Below are 14173 nucleotides of genomic sequence, written 5' to 3' on the forward strand. Positions count from 1 at the left end.
GATTTATGGCTATGCAAAAAATTAATTTTTTTTTTGCATATTGTGCTAAATTATAAAAATATTATTGTCTATTGCTAATAGATAGTGGAATTTTACCATATTTTTGAAAATATTTTGATTTATTTTGTCGTATTTAAAATTATCTCAATTAAAATTAAACACATCACGAATTGTCTTCAAATTGATATGAATCAATTTAGGATAAGATAGCTTCAACAAAATTCAAGTATTTAAGAAGAGGGTGAAAGAATGAGAAATGAACCTAATGGTTTTCATCTATATAGTAACGAATACAAATATATTTTAATTTTTTTTTATCCAAGGTATATATATTTGAAACAAAGTACTAATGGTTTTTTTTTAGAATTAATTCTTTAAATAAAATAAAATATTTTAAATATATATAATAGATTAATCAAATATCATCCATGTCAAATTGTCAAGAATAAGTTACATACTATATTCTATTGTCAAAAATAAATTACATACTAGAATCCAAGATGATTATAAGTTGATGACTGTAAAATGACTATTGTCTTCTTCAACAAAAACCTCGAATGCCTTTAGTGGATCTATCGAGATAAAATAAAGCTTATTATTTCGGTATATTGAGGACCATAACCCTAAGGTTCTTTATATATTAGTTTAACTAAGATTTCATTAAATCCTATTTCTATCCATTTAGTTCATACTCAATTAATAATCATCAACCTTAATTAAATAGATCACATAATAGGTCCACTTAAATAAAATCATCAAATACGATAAATTATTAATTTTCATACATATTTCGCACCTTAATTATCTACATATTATTTAAATATTTATGAAAGGTAGTAGTTAATTTTAAAATAAAATTACCCAAGTTTAAGATGTATTTTATGTAAGCCACACCATTGATAAAAGAGATGGAATTAAAGCCTTCCTTTGGTTTGATATACTAATCCTCCAATTTGACCCTTACAAACTACAAATCACAATCAAATCAATGAAATTTTGCTTTATATAGACTACTATGTTAAATTCAAATAGTACTCTATCTACATTCATGAATTAAATTATGATACATTTTTGCTTCTTTTTTATTAAAATAAAAAGAAAACATTATCACTTGTTGCCGAAAATTTGTTAACCTATAATTTAAAATCACTTTCTAAAGTTTGGAATAATCAAATAATCACTCCAAAACGTAACGAATCCTAAAACTAAAAAGAAAAAGTGATGTTGTAACTATATGTCGTCATTCGCTTTCAACCCTGATAGGTTTTTAAATCTTGTAACTTCGGTAGATTTTTCTACCTATTTGATATATTTACTAATATTATTCATAAGATACCTAATTACTAGACATAAATTATTGGGCTAAACTTTCATTTAATAAATTGATTAACATCTTAAATTTTTTAAAGGTTTGTTTTCGAATATAGCAACATGAACTAACATTTCTTCGAATGTAGCAAAATATCACTTGTCCTTTATCTAATATTAATATAGACTGTGATAACTTATTATATGTATTCGTATGTACAAACGATGATATTTTACTATAACAACAAATATATACGACAACTTTTATCATTTAAAATATTTCCATTTCTAAAGAGGTCAAAAAGCCACTGCAAATCCTTAATAATGGATGGAAAGGAATTTAGCTATTTTTAGGTTTAAATACTTTGTGTGTTGTAATGATTATGAACCCAATTGTCATTGTAAGACTTTTTGTAATGGTGCCATCATAATCTATGATAATTAGAAAGTCCTTAGACTGATGGACCTATCTATTTCAAAATGTTCCAATCCAAACCGTCAATATCATTTGATTTAATTTATGTATCAAACTTTAAAATAGAAACCACTAATATATGGAATAATTTAGTTGTAGTCATTCTATTGCTTCAAAATTGATTAACATACAACTTCGCTATTTAAAAATTTTATTCGGGTATATCTAATAAGTATCTATACATTAAAATATATATGTTCGTCGTTCTCGCATTACTTCCATCATCATCGTAGACGTGTTGTGTAGGCTTGATCTTTTGCCCGCTTTTCATAGAGTTGTCTTAATTTCTGAACAAGATGCATAAAAGTTCATCGCATAATTAAGTAAACATATAAAAAAATAAGGGGCTCAGTTCTCATCTAAAGATTACTTACGCTTTTCCTTTGAAATAATTATCAAATAAAGCTATTTATAATACCTCTTCCATATATATAATTACATGTATAAAACTCAAGTAACATCAAGATAGTTTATAACGTTGAGGTTGCAAAACGCCAAACTAAGCTTGACTAATTGATTATTTATCGATCGATCATACCTAATTGGCTTGACTTGTCCTCTAGAATCAAAAGTTTTAACTTTTTTCTTGTTGAGACTCCCATTTTTTTCCATGTTGCATTTTAGTTTTCTTTGGCTTTGTGCTGGTTCATGGATTTTTTTTTGTCTTACTTAGAACAACCATCAACAAAATGTATCTAATAGGAAACTACCGATTTTTATTTAATAGATCTTAAAAAAAAAAATCTCAAACAAAGTTCTAAACTTTTAATTTATTGTATTTGGAAATTTTAACATGTCTAAGGCAATGAATTTACGAAAGTTTAAGTTGGATATTATGCCTAATAAAATCAATTCTATAGCAAATAAGTGTTTACAGATAGCTTAATAGCACACAAAATTAAAATTTAAAAAAGGAATAATTTCTAACTCTTATATAATTCATAATTAATCTTTATTATTTTAAATCTTCTTTATGGTATTTAGTTGTTAATATTTTTCTTCAACCTATAACATTTTAAATTTTCAAGACAAGGTATTATTATTTGAATTAACATATTATGCTACCTCCAATAAAAATTATTATTTGAATTTGAGATTTTTTGTCTTCAAGTATCTACGAATATGTCAATATAACGGAATTATGTTTTCATAATAACCATTTATTTGAATAATCTATTCGATTTTATTAGACTAATTTTAATAATAAATAATCAAGACTTATTAGAAAACAAAAATTTAAAAGATTATCTGCCTACTAAATAGAAATAGAAAAATTGAAAGATTTGGTACAAACCTAATAAAAACAAAAAGCCTACAAATCACTATTATGATTTAGAAAGAAAAGATCATAAAAAAATTCCAACAAAACGATCTATAATTGTATGAATTTATTAAACGGAGTCAAAATTTTGCCTTCATGAGCCCAAAATTAAAAGAATTTTCCCCTTCATAAATATCTATATTTTTAAAAATTAAGAAGAACATGACGTTGTTATGTTGAGTGACCATATTAAAAAGAAGTCAGCATTATTTGTATTATAATAATTATGAGAAAGATAAGAACATTATTATAATTGAAAGGCAAAATAAAAAGGCCTATACTTTGTAGATCTCATTGAATTGGTTACCCAAAGATTCAGTGAAATCCTTAGCACATCCCCCCACTACTTTTATAACCCTTTTCCTTCCACAACACATTTTTCAGTTGTTTTTTCTTTTTTTCTTATATATATACTAATAATATTTCAATTAGGTTTATTTATTTTTGTATTTATTTCATTCAATTAGTATATTTGTGTGCAGGTGATAAATTTTAACCCACTTTTGATATGCTATAGGACTATTCAAGTTCAAATATATAAATAAATTACACCCCTAAAAACTAATTTAAAACCATATTATATTAATTCATACCCCTTGATGTGAAACATATAATTAAGTGAATAAATTTAAATTATTTATTAATCTTATATTTAAAAAAATCAACGATCATTTCGATTCTTATTTGTCTATCTTATTACGTAGATTAATAAAATTTAAAGGTATAAATTGATATATTTTTAAATATAATAATAATAATAAACTCATGTCATGACCTAAAAGGTAGACAAAGTCAATTATTTTAAGAGGTTAGATTACATATGAAACTGAAGAAAAACTAAAAAATTATACCAACACAACCACGTGTATTCATGTTTGGGAAAATCACTTTAAAAGCAAATCGTTTATACTTAATTGAAATCAATTTAATATTTAATATATTATACACTTTTAAATAAGTTTTTTCACAATTTTAAGTAAAGCAATTGAAATTACTTTTCAGTAATTTAAGCCCTTTTTAGTATAATCACTTTCAAACATTTGCTGTGTTTGTCTTTATTACTACGAATCAATGGTATAGAGAGGATTACGATGCATTTTTAAGTTAAGCTAAGCACAAAAAATAAAACCCTAATCGTGGGTATTACGTTTTCTCAACCTCTCTCTATCCAATAATCCACATTTAAAGATGACCTAAATTAAACTTTAACTAATACAAAATTATGAGTTTCATTATTCACTCCTTATTTCTCAACCACTTTCAGCCAATGGCAACTATATTTTATCATCCAATCCATTCATCAGATACAAATTTGATAAGCACAAAAAATGCACTCAAAATCACAAAAACAAGAAGAAGAACCCTAGCTGCACAAGAACCTCACTTAAGAATAACTTAAAATTAAAATAAACCCCATCTGTATAGTATTAAACAAAAAGAGAAAAATTGAGAATGGCCATAAAAAGTATCAACAACTTTTTTTCTTTTTATTCAAAAGTATCCCCTCATGGCTCACGAGATTGTCTCACGTGTATGGAAATTTCGAACGTTGTTGATTTGGCTTTAAGACCATTTTTCGTAGGTTGAACTCTTTTAGTTATTGTTGATCGTTTGTCTTGTTTAGTTTTATTTGTTTTCTCTATATATTCTTAGAAAGAAGAGAAAATCTTTCAAACTATCTTAATTGAAATTTCAGTCAAAATTTAGAAGAATAACCTAAAGTGGAATGAAGATTAAATTTTGGTTCTAGGTTATTGTACGAATCATCCTCTTTAAGTTTCAATTCATATCTGAAATTCTAAATTAAAAGATCCCTATTCAAATGGTAGTTTGGAAATGTTTAGAAATAAATATTGATATCTAAGAGAGTACAATCATTCCTTTCTAAACATATGATGTATATCATTAGTATCATTACTTATTATTGTTTAAACTAATTCAGGTTTAACACACACATATATATATTCCATACTTTTAAATGTTATCGTTGATTTATTTTGTTTAAATGAAGCAAAATTACTTAACATTGTAGAGTCATTTTCTTCTCTAAAAATTATTGTTTTTAAGTTTTACTGAAAATTGGGCTTTTCTCTAGCCCTTCATTAATAATATTCTAGTTTGGTCTTAGGTTTTGTCCTAAGGCCTAACTAACTGTTTCCTTAAAAAAAAAAAGTTTTACTGAAAATTAAATACATTATTACTGAAATTAATTAAATAAAAATAATAATTTTAAAGTATACATAAACTAAAATTAAATAAACTTTAAAGAATATGTAAGGACTAAAATAGTATTTAAATTTTTTTAACTAATGAGATAGGAAGGAAGGAAGGAAGGAAGGAAGTTGCAAAAAAGGGTAATATATAATTATAGAACTGAAAATGCTATATAGCCCTATTGAATATGATTGAGTATACAAATATAACACATTATTATTATTATTATTATTATTATTATTATTATTATTATTATTATTATTATTATTATAAGAGAGGAAGCATTATTAATTATTAAATAAAGTAATAAAGTCCACTGTTGTGGTGCCACCACCCTAATGCCCTAAACCCAAAACCCTATTCTCTTCTCTTTTCTTTTCTTTTTTTTTTCTTTCTTCTTTTTCTTTTTTCTATTTTCTAATTTTCATTCACGTGATCCCTAAAACCTACTCTTTTATCACTTCCATTCTATACAACTATTTTCATCTTTTCCAACTTTTTAGGGTTTTCTTAATTACTTCTCTTTTTTTCTTTTTTCATAAAATTTTACTTTCTTCCCCCCTTTTTTTATTTCTATTTTCATGATTATTTTTCCTTCATGGGTAACTTTTCTTTTTAGTGTTTTTGTGATATGGGGTGAAAATCAAATCACTTTTCAATACTTTTGTTATATTTAGGGCACATTACATTTTTAGTATTATGTGCTTCTTTTTTCTTTTTCAAAATAATAATAATTTTTATTTTGGTTGTTAATTAATATGAAATCATAATTTTTTTATTTGAAAATCTTTTTAGTCTCATGGTATGCAAAGTATTTAATTAAATATTACACCTCTATTTTTTTTTTTTTTTATCAATTAAGGAATATGTTCCATGATAAAATTTAATGATCAGTAACAAAAGTCAATTTGATTGGTTAAAAGATGAAGAAGCTTTGGTTTAAAATTATGTTTTTAGAAGAGGATTTATATAAAAATCCATGTAAGTATTACAAGCTACTCTTTAAGTTTAGAAAAATGTATATTGATTAATTAGTGATTAGAAGAACTAAAACTTCTATCTAATAATTGTTTTATTTTTAAAAATTCAAACTCAATTATCATTTATTTTTAAAAACAAAAAAACAATAAATAATTTATTAATAAGCAAGAGGAGAGTATTAATCTCACACACACACACACACTCTCTCTCTCTCTCTCTCTCTCTCTCTCTCTCTCTATATATATATATATATATATATATATATATATTAAAATTCAATCTAAAATTTAAAAATTTTCACCAATTTAAAAGGAGGGAACAAAGAACTCATGATTGCTTTGCTTATGATTCAAAGCGAGAAAATAAGATCTTAAAATTTGGAAATTTAAAGAAACCCTTACAAAGTCTTTGCCGTCTTCGTCAATCTCACCATTTTCTATTTCTCTTCATTGCTCCAATCCACCGGCGCCGGCGTCGTCACAATCGCCGGTTGTTTTAATCCAGATCCTCTTGACAAATCATTTCCATATCTGTTTTATCACAGGTTCGTTTTTCTCTTCACTTCTTTGTTCTCCATTACTTTTTCTGCTATGGGAAGACTTTCATATATCTTTAATTTGTTTGATTAAATATTTTGCTTTGGTTTATTTTGTGTATATAAAAAGTTGATTTTATTTTTAATGAATAAGATATATGAGTGTGTGTTAAATAACATAGTAGTAAAAATCGATGAAAATGACATCAAATAGTTCATGAATTAAAATGGAATAAATATAAAATGTTATAGCACATGAAATTAGGATTTTATGTTTATATTACGTTGTATTTTGGAATCAAATATTTGACCTCGAAAATGATAATATCTAGAATGAAATTAGAATTTAAAGTTCGATATTACTGGAAAGCTGCATGGGAGTCGAGACTTTTTGTCCCTAGCTTTTTATGAGTTTATTTATTGTATCTTTTAAAATTACGATGGATTGATTCGGTGACGTTTAAAAAATAATTGGTAATCATTTTTTATACCTAAATATCATATCGTCTCTACTTTAGAAAGATTTTCAAAAAAGTATTATAAACAAAGACATTTTTATTAGTAATGGACATATATCTTCGAAGTTAAAAAAAAAACAATTTAGGACATGTTTTAGTAAGAAATAAGAGTTGGATGAGAGGAGAGTATCCTCCTTGTTTGACCGATGAAATTTTTAATGGTTAAACTTCTCTTAATATCTTTTCGTGACTCTAACGACTGAACAACCTCACTTGATCTTCTCCTAACGTTTATTTAAAACCACTAAAGTAAGACCGTAAAAGTACGACAAAAGATCACAAGTAAGAACCTGCTATACAACTTTTAAAACACAAGCCCTAGAATTATTGAATTAGGACCACACTCATTCACCAACTAGAAGAAAGTTATAAACCAATGTTATATATTAAAAATAATAACAATTATATCGTTGTTATAATAAAGTATATAATTATTGTTAACCTAATTGACATATAATTTTTCTTTACGAGATCAAAAAGATTCAAAATTCTTTACTTTACCTTTGGCTGTACTAAAAATAATACATAATAATTTAAAAAAAGAACTAAGAATTCACACACCCAATTGAGAATTAACTTTGTTATTTTCAATGGCATAGGATAAAGATATGTATAATTTAATTAATGAATAAATTCCAATCTCATGAGTTATTTGTTTATTTAATGTTGGGTTTACCTCTACTGTTAACTATATGGCTGACCATTTTCATATATATATACATAGTTATAAGATTTGTTGTTTAATTAATATATGTTTTTCCTCGATTAAATTCTACAAAAGAATATCTAAGCGTTACTCTCGCCAATTTTGAAAAATTTTCAATTTTATCCACTCTTCTAAATTTATTTCAAAGGAAACATTTTATAGTATTATTTTTCGTTATAACAAAATAAAATGATATAATTAATCAATTTATAAATTGTTGTCGATATTTTTTAAGATGACAATAGATTTATTCTTCAAAGTTCGTGAGTATTCAAGTACTCTTTTATTTGCGTAAGTTGGTTGGTATGCAATGAAACTCCTAAAGAAACCAATGGATGTATGGAAGAAGAGGTTTTCTTCTTCTTCTTTGTATGGTTAATAATTCAAATCTTAAAAGCAGCTCAATTAATTAAAAGATGGAAAACTTAGTTAACTTGGATAAGATAATTAGTTTCTTCTTCATCATAAAGATTCATTGTAATCGGCTAGGGTATATATAGAAAACAAGAAAAGAGTAACTAGATAGATTGACCTAAAAAGTTGTGCCAAAATGTTATTTGATCCGTTTTTCAAAATAAGGTTTCATAACTTTTCTTAAACTTTTTTATTTAATGTCTTCTTCTTCTTTTCCTCTCTTTTAACCATAGTTATATTTCTTTTTCTTCCCTCGTCTTCTCCCCTTACACATCTTCCATGTATTTCACCTCTGCTACAACGATCAACAATAATGTGCAAAGTTTATCCAGATGCCAAACAAATTGAGTGCAAAGGGCAAGAGCGAAAGATGAGCCAGCAAAAGAAAAGAAGTTGTAGATAGGCTTAGAGAAAACTTTGTTTTGAAAGAGTCGATCAAAGTTTCAATTTCTTCAAAAAAAAAAAAAAAAGAAAAAAAGGGTTTTAGATCATTCGTACAAAAACTTGAAAGAAATTAAGACTCGAACAGAAGGAAAAACATATGCAGATGTATATATATGTGTGTGTACATAAAATAATAAATCAAAATCTTGGAGTGATGTAACGTACTAAATTATGGATAATATATACAAGCTACAAGGGTATAAGATTATAATTAAGTAGCATAGGTAGGCATCAATGGAGTGGGTGAACATGCTTATAAATTTGAGAGAACTTTCAAAGTAATTATGCAGCTTTTTCTTCTTTAAAATATATATTGTTTATCAACTTTATTCTTGTATTTGGGATTGTGTATTTAGGTAATAATTATTATTATTATTATGATATAGATACCTACACATGAATTTGTAAGCCCTCCCATTTTATAAATTAAAACGAAATTACATTTAATTAGAACAATTATGTCTTTAATCCTATACAAAACTAAGTTTAATGAAAATCCAACTTAGATGAGAATTTTTTTTCCTTTTTTTTGGACTCTCCAATTCATGCATTCATCATTTTGTAATCTATTTCTATATCTTAACTTAATTTCTCATTATGGCTTGGGGGAGAAATCATTATTCTCAATAATTTAATCAAAGATTAATTACTAAACACTGTTTTAGAAAGAGAGAACATAAATCTAACATATGGTAAGCAACTAATAGTAATTGTTAGCCCTAGAGGTGTGTGTGTTGTGTCTTCTCATTTCACAGTTCCATAATGAGATAATTTCATCACCAATGATCACACGAACCTATTTCAATTACTTCCAATTAAATTGATAAATATGAGAAGCACAAAAAAAATGTTTTTTTTTTATTGGAATATAGCACAAATGAATTAATTAGTTTGAGTGAGTCATTAGGGCTGGAACTAATTAATTAATCCTATGGGAGAAGTTATTGAAGTTTAAACAAAGTTATAAATAATATATATATATATATATATATACATTTTCCTATTGTATACTTCATAAGTAAAAACTAAACAAATTACATATGTATAAACTATAATGTCAAAATATATAATAAGATATCAGGAAATCAAATTGAATGTTAGTTCTACAAATCTAACATCATCAGCTTCTTTTAAAGGTGATAGATTTAAATTCAAATGCATATTAGAAAGGAAATATTAATAGAAAAAGAAAAGAAAACACAAAATCAATAAAAAATTGAACTATTAAAGTAATATTTTTCGAGTAATAAATAACTTGATAGATGCAAACTGTAGAGTAGCTGAAAAAGAAATAAAAACTCAAGAATATGATACGAAGTTATTGAAATAACAAGAATAATAGCTACTCATTTCCTTTATCATCTTTTGTTATAAAAACAAAAAACAGAAAACAGAAATTGTTGATGATGAGAGGTAAAAAGAATATTAATAATAAATAAATAAATAAATAAATAAAATCAGTAATTGAAATAATATAAACATGTCACATTCATAGTTGACTAACTACAGCATTTCACATTTTTTTCTTCATAAAAACATTAATGGCGATTATTGATTGGAATGCTGGATTGCTGATTACATTTATAAAATAAAAATTAACATACTAATTTTTTTTTTTTTTTTTGTTAGTTCATCAATGTTTTGTAATTTCTAATTAATTTAAAAAAAAAACTAAACACATACCAAAAAAATACATCAAATAGAACATTGAAATGAATTATATATTTTTTAGAAAAATTGAAAACTCAAACAAAAATTATGTATTATTGGATGTTTAGATACAAACCCCCAAAAGGTTGAAATTCATTGAAATAATTATATGAAGAAAAATCAAAACCATATGATTTAGATTAAAATAATTAATACAAAAGGGTTATGATAATTTGCCCAACCAAGTACGAAACCAAGAGAAATAATTCAAACCAGGACAAGGAAAAGAAATTGAAAAAAAAAATAGAAAAAAGAGCATCGAAATTCCAACAATGGCGGCAAATTAATGCAAACTCTCCCTTGAAAAATTACAAGCTTAAAAATTTATTCTTAAAAAAAAAATTATATACTTTTAATACAAACTCGAAACTTCAATTCCTTCACTCACTTAATTAATTAATTTTCTTTTTTTCATTTCAATTTCACCTATTCATTGCTAAGATGATGGAGGAAGAAAAAATTGCGTACCGGCGGTGATATAGGTGGAGAGAGGAGTCGGGTAGGGCGGAGTTGAATCGAGCAATGCGGCGGCGGAGGAGGAGGAGGGCGGGGGAGGTGGTTGTTCAGGGCCGTGATCGTAAAGAATGCCTTTAAAAATATGGCCTCCGATATTGACAGCTGTTTGATACGCATATTGGTCGTCGGTTTCGTCCAAGGTTGTCATTCGTACACACCGAAAGACAGCCGGTGTGGTCACTTCCATCGGAAAATTCGCCATGTCCAACCCTAAATTAAAAAGAAAGAAGAATTAATTGAGGGTTTTGTTAAAAGTACCCAAATTTTAAAAGAAAAGAAGAAGAATTGTTAACCTGAAGAAGTGGGGTGGTAGTGGGTGTCTTTAGGGCGTTTGGAGTTGAGGCCGTCGGAACGGAGGAGGCGGTCACGGCGTTTAGAGGCAGGAACCCACGTGCTTTTCACGTGGGTTTCACACTCAAACCCACGGCTTTTACAACAAGTTCTACATCGCATGTGAGCACAATCTTTTTTGGCTTGATTTCCACAGTCTTGGCAACTCGTTACCGGCCCTCCTCCGCTGCCCCCGCCTCTCCCCGATCTCACCATCACCAACGACGATCTTGCTGGCGATTCATCGCCGGAGTAAACAAACCCTTCTCCCCCTTGTTCTTGCGCCGGTTGCTGCTGCTGTTGATGTTCTTCTTCTCCTTCCCATGTTTCCAATCTCTCATAATTCTTGTACCAAAATAACCCCTCGGTTGTCGGATGAATAATTTCGCCGCCGGTGGTTGGAGTGGGAAAATGATAATTGGGTACTCTTCCCCCGCTTCCGCCGCCGTCTAGTGGGAAAAAACCGGCCATATTCTTCCTGATTTTGAATCAAAATCCATATCAGAAAAAAAAAACAACAACAACACAATCTCTGAACGATGATCGGAAAGCAGTTTTGAGAAGAAAAAAAAGGGTTGAAGAATTGGGAATCAGATTCGGAGAGGGTAATTTTTTTTTTATTTTTTTTAATATTTTTTTATTTGATATGCAAAAGTGAAGTGGTCTGCAACGCCGCCATGGGAAACGGCGGTGCTAACTTAAATAGAGAACAAAATAAATTAACTTCTTTCTTCTTTGTTGTTGTGGTTGTTCTTCTTCTCTGTCTTTCTCTGAGGTCTTTCCCTTTCTCTATGCTCTGATTTTGTTGCAGTTTTGCAGAGATGATTGATTACCTTTTTTTTTTTTTTCTTTCTTTCTCTTTCTCTCTCTTCTTTTTTTTAAATAATTATTATGCCATTTCATCTAATTAATTCTTCAGTTTCATCCACGGTTGTCATTTATTTACGTGTCATTTTGTGATTAGCTTTCTTTTTTCTTTCGATGGATATTTGTTTTGTTTGCTTTATGTGAAATTGAATCAAATATCGTCTCCAAATTGTATAAAACAAAATATGGGCTTTGTTGTTGTGTTAATTTACCTTGGATTGATGTTTTTTTTCAAAATTCTTTTTAATAACAATTATAAACTTATTGAGCACCTACCAAACATGGAAATAGTAACAATTATAATTTTTAATATTGTTATTGTTCATCTTGGAATAGTATTCGCACAAACTAACATAAGTTTTAGATATGTGTTTGTTCTCTCTTGCATGTTTTCTAAAAAAAATTCTCAAGGAGATCATCGAATATAAGATTGCTCAAAGCTAAACATGTTTTAACTTTGGAATTCCTTTAGTAACTTTCAATTTTTAAAGTATTTTTCAATTATATTTTTATATCATTATGATTCCTATCATTTGGATGTTATCTAAGTTTATTATTCATGTTCTCTCCTAAATTTAAGATGTTACAAAAATGACCAAGCAAATAAGACAACAAGATTCGAGCTCAATGTGACATCTTGTGACCAAAATTAGCCTCGAGAAGGGAGCCTAACAAAGTACTTAATGGGGCATGTCTCTCACACTTGTCCCCACTCAATGAATTGTCTTAGGCCTTAAATAGAGTCAAGGGAAAATGCTCAGCCTCGATCTTGGTTGAGGCCGACCGTAGCAAATACCAAACAGAGCACACTCCTCACATGCTCAATCTCGACCTTGGTGAGTTAAAGGTTAATACCAATATCGCACTTTCGAAATCCCACTAGAGAGAAGACTTAGGTCAACCACACAAATTATACAATATTATAGCTTTGGTAAAAGTAAGTCTAATCTAAGACTCAAACTCTTTACTTGTTGTACGTGTACACTTTTTTTACTTAAGAATGAGTGATTGTTTGACAAACATCATATACACATATGTCCACAACTTTTTATTCATCTTATAAGTCGTTTTTTTTCTGAAAATACAAACTTATCATTGTTGTCATGTGAAACTCACATGCATATTTTCTTATTTAAATTTTGGTATTAAAAATCATAGGTAATTTTACAACCGTTGTATAATTTATTTTTCTTTGAAACGTTGAGTTATGCTAGGTTCCAGTATAATCACAAGAATTGTTTTATTTTGAGTGATGATATTTTTAAGCGTTAATGGAGATATTATAACTTCAAATAATAATAATAATAATAATAATAATAAAAGATTTGATTTGAAAAAGGTTGACATTTTCTCCGGCCATGAAATTTGTTTTTAATTTCCTTCTCCCATGTGGAAAAAATGTTGCATATAAATTGACAAATGAAACTTCCAAACCTTCCATCTCTTTGTCCATTGCTTTCCTCTTTTTCTTATTCGGTTTTTTTGTGAAGTCAAAAGAAGAAGAATTTTCGTTTGTTGCCCAATTGACAATTAAATTATTTTTCTAAACTTTTATATTTTATATATTATTTTCTTCAATAAATGAAGCTACCTATTCACAAAATTTTCAAATATATATAATAAATAGGATCGTAAAATTCTTGTTTTCTTTTTCACCTCGTTCTCTCAAGTACTTTGTACTATAAGAACATGTCGAGTTGTTATTTTCTTCACAGCATGAGCTATGAATTCATTCAAGTATTCGAGTTTTTTATAGACTCTTAATATATATATTGTAATTTATAATGCTTTCTTTTTTAAAAAAAATAAAAATATAGGTAATTTCAAAAGAAAA

At 27.3% G+C, this 14173-nt stretch overlaps 1 protein-coding gene across 2 annotated transcripts; it reads right to left on the bottom strand.

Moving 5' to 3' along the window:
- Positions 1-10926: 10926 nt before the first annotated feature.
- On the bottom strand, positions 10927-12357 carry LOC103503109 (protein SHI RELATED SEQUENCE 1-like). 2 transcript variants are annotated; one of them, XM_051087184.1, is made up of 3 exons: positions 12197-12347; positions 11436-11950; positions 10927-11352 (listed from the first exon to the last, which is right to left on the bottom strand). In XM_051087184.1, exons 2-3 carry the CDS (start codon positions 11941-11943, stop codon positions 11063-11065), a joined length of 798 nt encoding a protein of 265 aa, XP_050943141.1. In that variant the 5' UTR covers positions 11944-11950; positions 12197-12347; the 3' UTR covers positions 10927-11062. The 2 variants fall into 2 exon arrangements, with proteins under 2 accessions (XP_050943141.1, XP_008465489.1); XM_008467267.3 differs by having other exon boundaries at positions 11436-12357.
- Between the last annotated feature and the right edge of the window lie 1816 nt (positions 12358-14173).

Source organism: Cucumis melo, chromosome 7, assembly GCF_025177605.1.
Source record: "Cucumis melo cultivar AY chromosome 7, USDA_Cmelo_AY_1.0, whole genome shotgun sequence".
NCBI lineage: Eukaryota > Viridiplantae > Streptophyta > Magnoliopsida > Cucurbitales > Cucurbitaceae > Cucumis > Cucumis melo.